Source organism: Haliotis rubra, unplaced genomic scaffold, assembly GCF_003918875.1.
Source record: "Haliotis rubra isolate DU_JTF1 unplaced genomic scaffold, ASM391887v1 Scf31, whole genome shotgun sequence".
Lineage (NCBI taxonomy): Eukaryota > Metazoa > Mollusca > Gastropoda > Lepetellida > Haliotidae > Haliotis > Haliotis rubra.
Genome location: NW_025766980.1, coordinates 2,146,259 through 2,161,250, shown reverse-complemented (window position 1 = coordinate 2,161,250; position 14,992 = coordinate 2,146,259). Strand labels below are relative to the sequence as shown.

Below are 14,992 nucleotides of genomic sequence, written 5' to 3'. Positions count from 1 at the left end.
TAAGTACAATAATCCTGATGTGAAACTCTATTTCACCTCGCAGCCACAGCTGTGGCAATTAGATGCTAACCCCATTATCAAGCACGACAGAACCTGCATTAGTGAGTAAGTTCAGCTTTACGCCGCACCCAGCAATATTCCAGCTATATGGCCCGGTCTGTAAATAATCGAGTCTGGACCAGACAATCCCGTGATCAACATCATGAACATCGATCTACGCAATTGGGATACGATGACATGTGTCAACCAAGTAAGCGAGCCTGACCACCCGATCCCGTAAGTCGCCTCTTACGACAAGCATGGGTCGCTGAGGATCAATTCTAGGGGCTGTCAAGTGAAATGAGGATGTTGACCACCCGAACTAATTGTGTCATCATAACGAGGAAGGGCGTATGGTAGCGTAGTGGTTAATACGTTCGCTCATCACAGCAGGTTCGAATCTCCACATGGTTTCAATGTGTGAAGGTATTGCTGATGTCCGCCGCCGTCATCTTGTTGAAATGCTGCTACAAACGGCGCCCTGACATACTCACAGACAGACTGCTTCTTCTTCCGCAGCACTACTACCACCGTGAGTACCAAGCCACAGCAAAGCAGGGCCGTTGCTGTTGCTGCCGCTGTGATAAGTGTCCTTGACGAGGCTGAAATATACATAGAAGAGACAATTAACAGTAGTGGCAAAGGGCTGTTTTCAGTTTCCCTGAGGTGCTAAATGTATTTTCTTCTTGAAGCAGCTTATATATCTATATTTACTTTGTAACGCGCCCTGGAATAATCTCAGAATAGGACATGGCTGAAATGTGTACACCTCAACAAGGCCATCATCTGTGAAACCTGTCTAAACCGGCACCCCACGGGACCGAAATAAAATGCCGGTTTAGACAAGGTGCCGGATAGGTCCTTGATTGGACTGCTCATACCCATGCCGGTTTAGACAGTGTTAATTACAGTTAAAATTACTTGTTGGGACCGGAAACTTTTAATGTTTTAATGATCAAAATATCGTTGTGAAATGACGGGACCAAAATTGTGTGCCGAATTTGACAGTGTGCCGGATTAGACTGGTGCCGGTGTTGGCAGGTTTCACTGTACATATATAGATACCTTATGTTTTGAACTAGAAGGTGTCATGGCAGGAGAGAGACGAGTTCGAATCACGAGTATGGCGTTCTATATTCATTAATATCCTTTCATGAATATTTTAATCTAACTCGTCACTGCCGAACACTGTAGATCCGGAAGCCGTGTAATACAGAAATTGGAGTGCAATACGGAATTCACCTGAACTCGTACGATTAAAAGGGTGTGATAAATACGGTAGCATCAGTTTGAAAACACATCATTCTCACCCCGGAACACTAAGCCTTACTTGACTCATCGGCTTGATCCTGTGAGAGCGTGTGTGTAGCCAATGGAGAAGTCGATGGTGCTGAAGATAGAAATGCATATATTGGCATAGTGAGGGAGGTGGATAGGGATAGTATAATGTAGCGATGTCAGGAAGTTGGCATGTTATAAATACAAATTATCATTTATATCAAATTTATATTATTGGGATAGTAGGAAGAGTGGGTGAGTGAGTATGAATTTACGCCACTTTTCGCAATATAAGAGCAATATCAAGGAAGGGTGGGTGGGGTGGTGGAGAACAGAACGGGCTTCAGAAGGGGCTTCGCACATTGTACCTATGTGGGGAATCGAACCCGGGTCTTCGCTTTAACGAGCAAACTCTTTAAACACTAAGCTTATTCCCCACCCCATCCCACCCCACCCCAGAAGAATGGACGTAGATAATGAAAAGAAATGGACAGTGACAGTGACTTGGATGAATAAAGATGAATAGCCAGTGTGAATGATGGACAGGGATAGCTGGATGGGGAAAGTGAGAATCAGGAACTGGAATAATGACAATAAAGCGTGATCGATGGATAGGATGAAAGCCTTACTGGATTCTGTTGCTTGAACCTGTGAGGTGATGTCTGTTGCTACTGGAGATATTGATGGTGTAGATACTGCCTCTGTTGAACACAGACAAGGGATGTACTGGTGTAACGAGGAAGGTGGATGGATCATGTAGTGAGAAGAAGGTGCAGGATAGCGAGAGAGATGTACAGGATAGTGAGAATGATGGACAGAATAGTGAGAATGATGGACAGAATAGTGAGAATGATGGACAGGATAGTGAGAATGATGGACATAATTGTGAGAATGATGGACACAATAGTGAGAATGATGGACATAATTGTGAGAATGATGGACACAATAGTGAGAATGATGGACACAATAGTGAGAAGTGTGGACAGAATAGTGAGAATGATGGACAGAATAGTAAGAATGATGGACACAATAGTGAGAAGTGTGGACAATAGTGAGAAAAGATGGACAGAATAGTGAGAATGATGGACACAATAGTGAGAAGTATGGACAGAATAGTGAGAAGTGTGGACAGGATAGTGAGAATGATGGACAGAATAGTGAGAATGATGGACAGAATAGTGAGAATGGTGGACAGAATTAGTGGACAGAATAGTGAGTATGATGGACAAAATAGTCCCCCCCCCTCTCAGAAGAATAGGCGTAGGTAGTGAAAAGAAATGGACAGTGACAGTGACTTGGATGAATAAAGAGGAATGGCCAGAGTGAATGATGGACAGGGATAGCTGGATGGGGAAAGTGAGAATCAGGAACTGGAATATTGACAATAAAGCGTGATCGATGGATAGGATGAAAGCCTTACTGGGTTCTGCTGCCTGAACCTGTGAGGTGATGTCTGTCGCTACTGGAGATATTGATGGTGTAGATACTGCCTCTGTTGAACACAGAAAATGGATGTACTGGTGTAGCGAGGAAGGTGAATGGGGACAGAATAGTGAGAATGATGGACAGAATAGTGAGAATGATGGACGAGCAAAGTGAAAAAAACCGGACAAAGCGAGAATGGGAATAAAATAGTGAGTATTGATTTCCAAGTGGGGATGGATAGACAGCGAAATTGATGGATAGTGGTAGTGATATGGATAGTGGGAAGGATAATGAAGAAAGGATTAAAGTTCATAAGCTTGTTTAAAAAGGAAAGTTTTCAGTTGGGACTGGAAAGATTCCACAGACGCGGCTTGTCGGATGTGAAGAGGCAGTGAGTTCAGAAAAGGGGAGCTGTGTAAAGAGAACTGTCTATGTCCATATGACTTTAATCTGACCTTGGGGACATTCAACTGACAATTAGAACTTGATCTTAAAAGCCGTGGTGGGACATATTCACTGAGGAGATCTTTCAGATAGATTGGAGCTTTGTCATGGAGGCACTTGAAAGTGAGAGTGAGGATTTTATAATCTATTCTCTGTTTCGTGGGCAGCCAATGTAAGCGTATCAGCAATGGTGTAATGTGACTGCGCTTGTTGACTCGGCAAATCAGTCGCGCCGCAGAGTTCTGAATCCTCTGGAGCTTGGACAATAGATCTTGGCGGATATTTACAAGAAGACTGCAGCAATAATCCAAACGTGAGAGAACAAGTGAACGAGCTAGGTGGTGAGCTGCATCAAATGTCAGAATATCACGAATGGAAGCAATATTTCTGAGATGAAAATAGCATGACTTACAAACAGAGTTTACGTGTGTTTCCATGGATAAATTTGAGTCTAGAAAAACACCAAGGTCTTTCACGGAATCACTGAAAGGAACTTTCTCATTACCCACTACCAACGAAGACACATCCACCTTAGCAGTGCTACTGGGTGATCCACACAGCAAAACCTCGGTCTTACTGTCATTTAATCTCAGCTTCCTTTGTATCATCCATGCTTTGGCGTCAAGGATACAGTCTTCGATTATAGACATATCGGCTGGAAGTGAGTCGGTTTAGTGGAACGCAACAGTTGGTGTCATCAGCATATGACTCGTACATCACAACATGATGCCGAATGATATTGCCGAGATTCTTCATATAGAGTGAAAAGAGAATGGGCCCAAGAACGGAACCTTGTGGCACTCCGTATGTAAGCTGATGCGTACACGATTTCACGTCTTGAATGACCACAGATTGTGTCCTATTATTGAGGTATGAGACAAACCATCCAAGAGCTGTGCCATGAATACCAAATTCTGTTTCAGACACTCAGTTAGTTGAACATGGTCAATGGTATCAAAAGCCGCTGATAAATCAAGCAGCGTTAGAACTGTAACATAGCCCGCATCAGCTGCAGCAAGAAGCTCTCTCCATCACATGCAGAAGTACGGTCTCTGTGGAATGATCGGAGCGATATGCAGACTGATGCACGTCATAGAGATCATTCAAGGTCAAGTGATCAACAAGGCGTACCTTGATTGCCTTCTCAAGCAATTTTGATATGAAGGATAAATTAGAGACAGGCCTATAGTTCGATAGTGTGTCAGCGTCTAAGCCAGGCTTTTTCAGGAGTGGCTTAACAACAGCGACCTTCAGACGCTTGGGGACACATCCGGAAGATAAACTGCTGTTTATTATCCGTGTGATCACTGGGCAAAACATCACTGAATGGTCCAACATACAATGGGCACTGATGTAAGAAGGGATGAGTAGACAAGGTCAAGGAAGGACCAGGATAGCGCCAAGAATAGATCGTGATAGTTTGAAAGATGGTGATAGTTTGAAAGATGGGGAGAGAGAACGATGCATTTGGACAGCGAGGATAGTTTTCAGCCAGTTCTGTGGTGTAATGTTTAAGTCGCAGTCACATCTTAAGGTCATGAACTTTGTTCTACTGAACCGTAGTGATTAACGCAGTAAACCGTAGTTTGATCTTAGTGCCATGTTACCACGGTGTTCTACGGTCAACACGATCGTAGTGCCATGTTGCCACGGTGTACTACGGTCAACACGATCGTAGTGCCATGTTACCACGGTGTACTACGGTCAACACGATCGTAGTGCCATGTTACCACGGTGTACTACGGTCAACACGATCGTAGTGCCATGTTACCACGGTGTACCACGGTCGTAGTGCACGGTCGTAGTGCCATGTTACCACGGTGTACTACGGTCAACACGATCGTAGTGCCATGTTGCCACGGTGTACTACGGTCAACACGATCGTAGTGCCATGTTACCACGGTGTACTACGGTCAACACGATCGTAGTGCCATGTTACCACGGTGTACTACGGTCAACACGATCGTAGTGCCATGTTACCACGGTGTACTACGGTCAACACGATCGTAGTGCCATGTTACCACGGTGTACTACGGTCAACACGATCGTAGTGCCATGTTACCACGGTGTACTACGGTCAACACGATCGTAGTGCCGCCATGTTACCACGGTGTACTACGGTCAACACGATCGTAGTGCCATGTTACCACGGTGTACTACGGTCAACACGATCGTAGTGCCATGTTACCACGGTGTACTACGGTCAACACGATCGTAGTGCCATGTTACCACGGTGTACTACGGTCAACACGATCGTAGTGCCATGTTACCACGGTGTACTACGGCTCAACACGGTCAACACGATCGTAGTGCCATGTTACCACGGTGTACTACGGTCAACACGATCGTAGTGCCATGTTACCACGGTGTACTACGGTCAACACGATCGTAGTGCCATGTTACCACGGTGTACTACGGTCAACACGATCGTAGTGCCATGTTACCACGGTGTACTACGGTCAACACGATCGTAGTGCCATGTTACCACGGTGTACTACGGTCAACACGATCGTAGTGCCATGTTACCACGGTGTACTACGGTCAACACGATCGTAGTGCCATGTTACCACGGTGTACTACGGTCAACACAACGGTGCAGTGGGGTCATCTACGGTTAAAAAAGGGGGAGCTAAGGTCAACCACGTTCAACCACGTTCAAACTACAGTAACAGTAGGGTCTTTGCATTCAAGCTTACCTTAGAGTTATTTTAAACCGGATGAGAAAGTTTTGGTCTAACCGACGCTTAAATACGTCTAACTACGTTTAACTGAGGTGAAATACGGGTCTACTACGGTCTGTTACGTTCAGCCTCCACTACGGTCAACTACGTACGTGTCCGTAAGATATGACCGCCGCTTTATACAACTGACCAGGAGTGCTCGCGAGACCTGCATCACCAAGAAATGTCTTCCAATTTCTAGTGAGAACCGCGTAATAATATATGGAATACTGTTAAAAACGGTGTTAATCCATCTAATTCACTGATCAGAAGGTTCTGGGTTCGATTCCCGTCATCAATAATGAGCGAGTTTAGTTTTACGCCGCACTCAGCAATATTCCAGCTATATGGCGGTTGTCTGTAAATAATCGGGTCTGGACCAAACAATCCAGGAATCAACAGCATGAACATCGGTCTACGCAATTAGGATACGATGACATGTGTCAACCCAGTCAGCGAGCCTGACCACCCGATCCAGTTAATTGCCTCTTACGACAAGCATGGGTTGCTGGGACCCGATCCTCAAAACGTTCGTATAGCGCTATGCCATTCGTAAGCCAATGATAAAGTATGGAGTTACGATATGTCGTAACGTTACGAACCCTTTGTGCACCGGGACCCTGAAGATTAATTCTAACCCGGATCTTCACGGGTTAATCAATAATGAAAAGTTTCCGTTCTTGTCTTCAAGTTTAGATCACTGCACGTTTGATAATCTGAGCCCAAGCTTCATCTTTCAGTAACTCTCCCAGTAGACATGAGGGTCTGACTTGGAGAAAGGACAACGCCATACCTAGTGTTACTCATCCTCTAAGGCTCACATTTCGGCAAACCTGCACTAACCTCAGTGACCGATCAGTAGGCAAGGTACAAAGTTAGATTTTGCTGAAATACGAGGATGAGTCTTGCTTAGGAAAAGCCATTTCTAGGTGGATATTGATCGTGGTGGATCGTTCATAACCTCAAAATCCAGATCAAATGGTCTCAGATTACCTGTCCTTGATTTCTATTGATCAAGCAACCAATCAGAATGCAAGCTACACATTTAGTGTAGGTTTGCTGACATGCGAACATGGAGACAGAGGTGGGCCTTGCATAGAAAAATAGAAAAATTCTAGTTGCATATTGATAGAACACTTTGATTCATTGACAAGAAGCCTCAGAGTAAGAGAAGGGAAGAGAATATGAATTGTTTGCTTCTATTACCAACCATCCTATTGTGGAGAACATGGGCGGATCTAGGAATTTTGAACCCCCTGTCGGCTCCGCCAACGCAAAAAAAATATTCTTCAATGTGGTCTTGTCATTTTCAAAAAGTGTATGTATGTGTGTGTGTGTGTGTGTGTGTGTGTGTGTGTGTGTGTGTGTGTTTCGACCCCCCTGAACCCCCTCTCTGGATCCGCCAGATCCAGAAAGTGAGTTAGTAAGTGAGTATGGTTTTACGCCGCTTTTAGCAGTATTCCAGCAATATCAAACGGGGGACACCATGCAGACACCGTTCTCCAGACCGCACTATTCGAGCTATAAAATAGATAAAATGAGTTTGTGACAGCAAACAAGTGGTTAAAAACACGATCACCACACCATTGAGTGCGCAAATGTTACAGTTGACTGGGAGTCTGAGTGAGTATATCATGGCCGGCGGGGGACACCAGAAATGGGCTTCACACATTGTAAGTGGGGAATCGAACCCGGGTCGCCGGCGTGACGAGCCAGCGCTTTAACCACTTGGCTACTCCACATCCCCGTGGAGAAAGAAACAATCAGGTGAAATACATGCATGAGTAGCTGATAGAAACAGCGTCTACCAACCTTTTGGGGCAACGGTAATGAAGCCAGTCTTGGTCGCGATGCATGAGACACAGGTGTTTGATGGCTTCTGGTAACACAGGCACCGACCAGGTTCGTGCCTATAGAGGTCATCTGGCTGTATCTACCGAACAAGTCATGTGATCAGACATGGCGACTGTATAAAGAAGATAGGGACATCTCACGCTCTACCCAGGTGGGGAAATAACCCGGGCCTTTGACGTAATGAGACAACGCTTTAACCAACTGTGAGGGAGTTGGTTTAAGGTCGTTTTAAACAGTATTACAGTTATATGGCGTAGTAGCTCAGAGTGGGACAAGAGCTCGAGTTTGTTTGTTATTTAAGGCCGCACTCAGCAATATTCCAGCTATATGGCGGCTGTTTGTAAATAATCGAGTCTGGACCAGTCAATCCAGTGATCAACAGCATGAGCATCGATCTACGCATTTGGGATACGATGACATGTGTCATCCAAGTCAGCGAGCCTGACTACCCGCTCGCATGTGTTGCTGAAGACTCATGATCTTCACGGGTAGAGGGGGCTTGAAGTGATGATGGTCTAAGACCTTCAGCCAGTAGGCCACTTATGTAGACACAGCGTACTCGTGGTATCATGTACAGTTAACGTGTCTCACAGAACCCACCTGGACCACGTACGTATCTGCCTGAAGATCATAGAACGTGACTGCCATGGATGTAGCATTCCCGGAGGGCGGATCGATTGTCTAGAAACCAGATGATGCACATAATTAAAACAGCTAGTTAGTGAATGATTTGGGATTTAACACTGCTTTGAACACTTTATCAATTATTATTAAACTAACACAATGGTGACAACTTCATATGACCCCTCGGTCTGCGGATCCTGATTCCTAAGGGAAATAACTCTGTAAACTAATCAGTACCGCTTTGTCAGTGGGGTATAGCATGTGTATATTATGATTTGTGACGTATTCGAGGTTTTCCGAGTTAAGGCGGAGACTAACACCAGAATTTAATACTTACAAGTTCCTGGCATTTGGAACCGTGTTGTGTGCTGATGTCACAAATGTGTATTGCATTTTGTTTATCTCGGTCTCCGAAAAGCTTCACCCTATATGTGAGAAAGTTGTACTCCTTCGGTGCCAGACTGAATCTAACTGTGATCCGCGCAGGCGCCACGTAGTCCTTCTCGTAGCTTAGCAATGCTGACCAATCTCCAGGTGACTTTCCATCTACAACATATCGATATGTACGTGATGAATGAGACAAGGGCCTCAGTAGACATAGGTAACACCTCTCCTCAAATACATTTACCGGGCGGTGGGGTAGTGGGGTTCGATTCCTCACATGGGTACAATGTGTGAAGCTCATTTCTGGTGTTCCCCGCCTTGATATGGCAGGAATATTGCTGAAAGTGGCGTAAAAACATACTCACTCAATTACGTTTACAGAACCATTTGAAACAAGGTTTTGTCATCCACGATGGAATATGATATAATAAATGTCAATGGAATATCTTTTTGCATTGAGGATAATCGTTAACCGCTGGATTGACAAACTGTAGAACCCTGTTAATCCACACGAAACGTTCATCATCAAACCATCCGGAGTCATGGATGTCTGGATATACGAGTCATGGTTATTGAGTAATGTCTCTATCGCCTCTGTGGTGTAGTGGGGAGAGCCTTTGCCCTGGGAACGGAAGGTCGGTAGTTCGATCCCGATCACGTACCAAAAGTCATTCAAAACGTTGTAAATGTACTTGTTGTTACTGGGTCTCGCGCTGACGCATTAAGGGATACGACACGGACTGGTCAACGTGGAAGTAGCTGTGTAAAACTGTGGCTTTGGTTAAAATTAAAAACTACCTTTCCCAGCAGTTGATACAAGCACGGGAATCCGAATTTCTATGCAGGATTGTGCAACACAGATCGCTGTAGAAAAATTAAAGTTCTGAAACAACACGACAAATAGAGCTTCATTTTTTCTGAGATACAACTCCCCCCCTTAACGTCTACATATCAGTGCCTAAGTTTACCTGGAAATGGCAGAAGTTTGAAGAAATGGCCCTTGGACTTCGAGGCTGGTGACATAGGCAGTGTGTACATCTGCAGGAGATATTCGTATTTTGATCCGCCTTCTATATCCAGGAGCTTCTTTCTGAACTTTAGCTGAAATTAATAAAATCCTTGAAATACATTATGATTAGATAACCTGCACGTGTGACGGGAGGAAGTATGTGTTTATCGATAACCTGCACGTGTGAAGGGAGGAAGTATGTGTTTATTGGTGATGTGCACGTGTGAAGGAAGGAAGTGTGTGCTTATCCGCAGCCTGCTCGTGTGAAGGGAGGAAGTATGTGTTTATTAATAATCTGCATGTGTGAAGGGAGGAAGTATGTGTTTATTGGTAACCTGCACGTGTGAAGGGAGGAAGTATGTGTTTATTGATAATTTGCACGTATGAAGGAGGGAGTTTGTGTTTATCGGCAACCTACACGTGTGAAGGGTGAAAGTATGTGTTTATTGACAATCTGCACGTGTGAAGGGAGGAAGTATGAGTTTATTGATAATCTGCACGTGTGAAGGGAGGAAGTATGAGTTTATTGAAAATCTGCACATGTGACGGGAGGAAGTATGTGTTTATTGGTGATCTGCACATGTGACTGGAGGAAGTATGAGTTTATTCGTGATCTGCACATGTAAAGGGAGGAAGTATGTGTTTATTGGTGACCTGTACATGTAAAGGGAGGAAGTTTGTGCTTATTCGTGATCTGCACATGTAAAGGGAGGAAGTATGTGTTTATTCGTGATCTGCACGTGTAAAGGGAGGAAGTATGAGTTTATTCGTGATCTGCACATGTAAAGGAAGTATGTAAAGGGAGCAAGTATGTGTTTATTGTGTGACATGTATAAAGTACATGTTAAGGGAGGAAGTTTGTGTTTATTGGTGATCTGCACGTGTAAAGGGAGGAAGTATGTGTTTATTCGTGATCTGCACATGTAAAAGGAGGAAGTATGTGTTTATTGGTAACCTGCACATGTGAAGAAAATCTGCATGTGTAAGGGAGGAAGTATGTGTTTATTCGTGATCTGCACATGTAAAGGGAGGAAGTATGAGTTTATTCGTGATCTGCACATGTAAAGGGAGGAAGTATGTGTTTATTCGTGATCTGCACATGTAAAGGGAGGAAGTATGTGTTTATTCGTGATCTGCACATGTAAAGGGAGGAAGTATGTGTTTATTGGTGACCTGTACATGTAAAGGGAGGAAGTTTGTGTTTATTCGTGATCTGCACATGTAAAGGGAGGAAGTATGTGTTTATTCGTGATCTGCACATATAAAGGGAGGAAGTATGTGTTTATTCGTGATCTGCACATGTAAAGGGAGGAAGTATGTGTTTATTGGTGACCTGTTCATGTAAAGGGAGGAAGTTTGTGTTTATTCGTGATCTGCACATGTAAAGGGAGGAAGTATCTGTTTATTCGTGATCTGCACATGTAAAGGGAGGAAGTATGTGTTTATTCGTGATCTGCACGGGTGACGGGAGGAAGTATGTGTTAATTGGTGACCTGTACATGTAAAGGGAGGAAGTATGTGTTTATTGGTGATCTGCACGTGTGACGGGAGGAAGTATGTGTTTATTGGTGATCTGCACGTGTGACGGGAGGAAGTATGTGTAACGAGGAGGTCACATAAATATAGTCAAACTTCACACCTGATCATTGGCACCAGCACAACCTTGACCGGTCGACCGAAGTCAAATACAGTGTTGTATATAGCTGCAAATTGCCAAGTCAAGTCATGTAGATGACCCATACATTCGTCATATGGCATGTAGATGACCCATACATTCGTCATATGGCATGTAGATGACCCATACATTCGTCATATGGCATGTAGATGACCCATACATACGTCATATGGCATGTAGATGACCCATACATACGTCATATGGCATGTAGATGACCCATACATACGTCATATGGCATGTAGATGACCCATACATTCGTCATATGGCATGTAGATGACCCATACATACGTCATATGGCATGTAGATGACCCATACATTCGTCATATGGCATGTAGATGACCCATACATTCGTCATATGGCATGTAGATGACCCATACATACGTCATATGGCATGTAGATGACCCATACATTCGTCATATGGCATGACCTATAGATGACATTCCATGGCATGTAGATGACCCATACGTCATATGGCATGTAGATGACCCATACATACGTCATATGGCATGTAGATGACCCATACATTCGTCATATGGCATGTAGATGACCCATACATACGTCATATGGCATGTAGATGACCCATACATACGTCATATGGCATGTAGATGACCCATACATTCGTCATATGGCATGTAGATGACCCATACATACGTCATATGGCATGTAGATGACCCATACATACGTCATATGGCATGTAGATGACCCATACATACGTCATATGGCATGTAGATGACCCATACATACGTCATATGGCATGTAGATGACCCATACATACGTCATATGGCATGTAGATGACCCATACATTCGTTATATGTTACCTTATGATCACTCGATGTAAAGTTGCTTTGAGAGAAATCGAATACATAGCAGCGTAAGTATCGTGAGTTTCTTCTGGAGATTTCCACGTAGAACCCTTTCAGGTTGTGGAATCCTGCAGCTGTAACATCAGACAGAGAAGGTACTGGAACCCGATATATAATATACACACATATATATGAGGGGGACGGGCAAAATCCAGCCGGACAAAATCCCACCCACACTAAATCCCATAGGACATAATTTCTGTGGACAAAATCCCACACCAAAATGACCAACATAGGACAAAATCCCATTTTTATATGTTATTGCTACCCTTTTTCACCAGTTATATGTAGCAAGTCGATTAGCATGTTTTCGTAACAGAAGCCAGTGGCTGCATTGATAAACTGTATAAATGTGTCTTTGATGATGACAGCTTTTATCAGTGTTCTAAAATGGAAGTACTAAAGAGCAATAAGGGAGGAGTTAAAATAGCATTAGGTGGATATTTGTACACTAAGAAGGTTCCAAATAAGAGCAGTATTAGGTAGGAAATGTTCAAGAAAAGTTGCATTTGAATGTGGTGGGTCCATGAAGACATCGTTGACAATGGATAATCCGGTTCTTGTAACATCTCATGGTCATCCAGCCATACATCAATTAAGATGTACAAAGATGCTGATGTTCTAGAATGATGCTTTAGATGATTACATGTAGCATGAAAATATACACGGATGATGCATTACGTCCTGAGATCGGCGTCGAATCATGTTTTTAGTGCTTATGACCAATACTGTTAATTTATGAGGAAAATGAAATTATCTACTTCAGAATAAATTGTGTGTCCTGTTTCACACTACGAATTTGTCCGCCGTGTGCAGACATTTTGTCCGAGGGGATTTTGTCTGGGTGCGATTTCGTCCTACCTTTATATATCCTATATTCATTGTAAAAGCCGTTACCTGTCTGACATATATATCCTATATTCATTGTAAAAGCCGTTACCTGTCTGACATATATATCCTATATTCATTGTACAAGCCGTTACCTGTCTGACTATATATATATCCTATATTTTCATTGTACAAGCTGTTACCTGTCATATGACATATATATCCTATATTCATTGTACAAGCCGTTACCTGTCTGACATATATATCCTATATTCATTGTACAAGCCGTTACCTGTCTGACATATATATCCTATATTCATTGTACAAGCCGTTACCTGTCTGACATATATATCCTATATTCATTGTACAAGCCGTTACCTGTCTGACATATATATCCTATATTCATTGTACAAGCCGTTACCTGTCTGACATATATATCCTATATTCATTGTTCTGTACAAGCATTGTTACCTGTCTGACATATATATCCTATATTCATTGTACAAGCCGTTACCTGTCTGACATATATATCCTATATTTTCTGTATATTCATTGTACAAGCCGTTACCTGTCTGACATATCTATCCTATATCCTATATTCATTGTACAAGCTGTTACCTGTCTGACATATATATCCTATATTTATTGTACAAGCCGTTACCTGTCTAACATATATATCCTATATTCATTGTACAAGCTGTTACCTGTCTGACATATATATCCTATATTCATTGTATAAGCCGTTACCTGTCTGACATATATATCCTATATTTACTGTACAAGCTGTTACCTGTCTGACATATATATCCATATATTTTTTTCTGTATAAGCTGTTACCTGTCTGACGTATATATCCTATATTTACTGTATAAGCCATTACCTGTCTGACATATATATCCTATATTTTCTGTATAAGCTGTTACCTGTCTGACATATATATCCTATATTTACTGTATAAGCTGTTACCTGTCTGACGTATATATCCTATATTTTCTGTATAAGCTGTTACCTGTCTGACGTATATATCCTATATTTTCTGTATAAGCTGTTACCTGTCTGACGTATATATCCTATATTTACTGTATAAGCTGTTACCTGTCTGACATATATATCCTATATTTACTGTATAAGCTGTTACCTGTCTGACGTATATATCCTATATTTTCTGTATAAGCTGTTACCTGTCTGACGTATCTATCCTATATTTAATGTATAAGCTGTTACCTGTCTGACGTATATTTCCTATATTTTCTGTATAAGCTGTTACCTGTCTGACATATCTATCCTATATTTTCTGTATAAGCTGTTACCTGTCTGACATATATATCCTATATTTTCTGTATAAGCTGTTACCTGTCTGACATATATATCCTATATTTTCTGTATAAGCTGTTACCTGTCTGACATATATATCCTATATTTTCTGTATAAGCTGTTACCTGTCTGACGTATCTATCCTATATTTAATGTATAAGCTGTTACCTGTCTGACGTATATTTCCTATATTTTCTGTATAAGCTGTTACCTGTCTGACGTATCTATCCTATATTTACTGTATAAGCTGTTACCTGTCTGACATATATATCCTATATTTACTGTATAAGCTGTTACCTGTCTGACGTATATATCCTATATTTTCTGTATAAGCTGTTACCTGTCTGACGTATATTTCCTATATTTACTGTATAAGCTGTTACCTGTCTGACGTATCTATCCTATATTTACTGTATAAGCTGTTACCTGTCTGACATATATTTCCTATATTTACTGTATAAGCTGTTACCTGTCTGACGTATCTATCCTATATTTTCTGTATAAGCTGTTACCTGTCTGACGTATATATCCTATC

General features: G+C 42.4%; 1 protein-coding gene across 3 annotated transcripts in view; it reads right to left on the bottom strand.

Annotated features, from left to right (window-relative positions):
* LOC124283094 overlaps positions 1–14,992 on the bottom strand; it is a 35,375-nt gene that overhangs the window by 3,357 nt on the left and 17,026 nt on the right. The window contains exons 4-12 of one of the 3 annotated variants that reach the window (XM_046719120.1): positions 12,271–12,389; positions 9,737–9,869; positions 8,722–8,930; positions 8,361–8,441; positions 7,719–7,833; positions 2,738–2,809; positions 1,947–2,018; positions 1,370–1,429; positions 534–641 (exon numbers count right to left, since the gene is read on the bottom strand). In XM_046719120.1, coding sequence (XP_046575076.1) covers positions 534–641; positions 1,370–1,429; positions 1,947–2,018; positions 2,738–2,809; positions 7,719–7,833; positions 8,361–8,441; positions 8,722–8,930; positions 9,737–9,869; positions 12,271–12,389 — 969 coding nt within the window. Of the gene's footprint in view, positions 1–533; positions 642–1,369; positions 1,430–1,946; positions 2,019–2,737; positions 2,810–7,718; positions 7,840–8,360; positions 8,442–8,721; positions 8,931–9,736; positions 9,870–12,270; positions 12,390–14,992 lie in introns of all 3 variants that reach the window. The other 2 variants (XM_046719119.1, XM_046719121.1) reach the window with 2 other exon arrangements.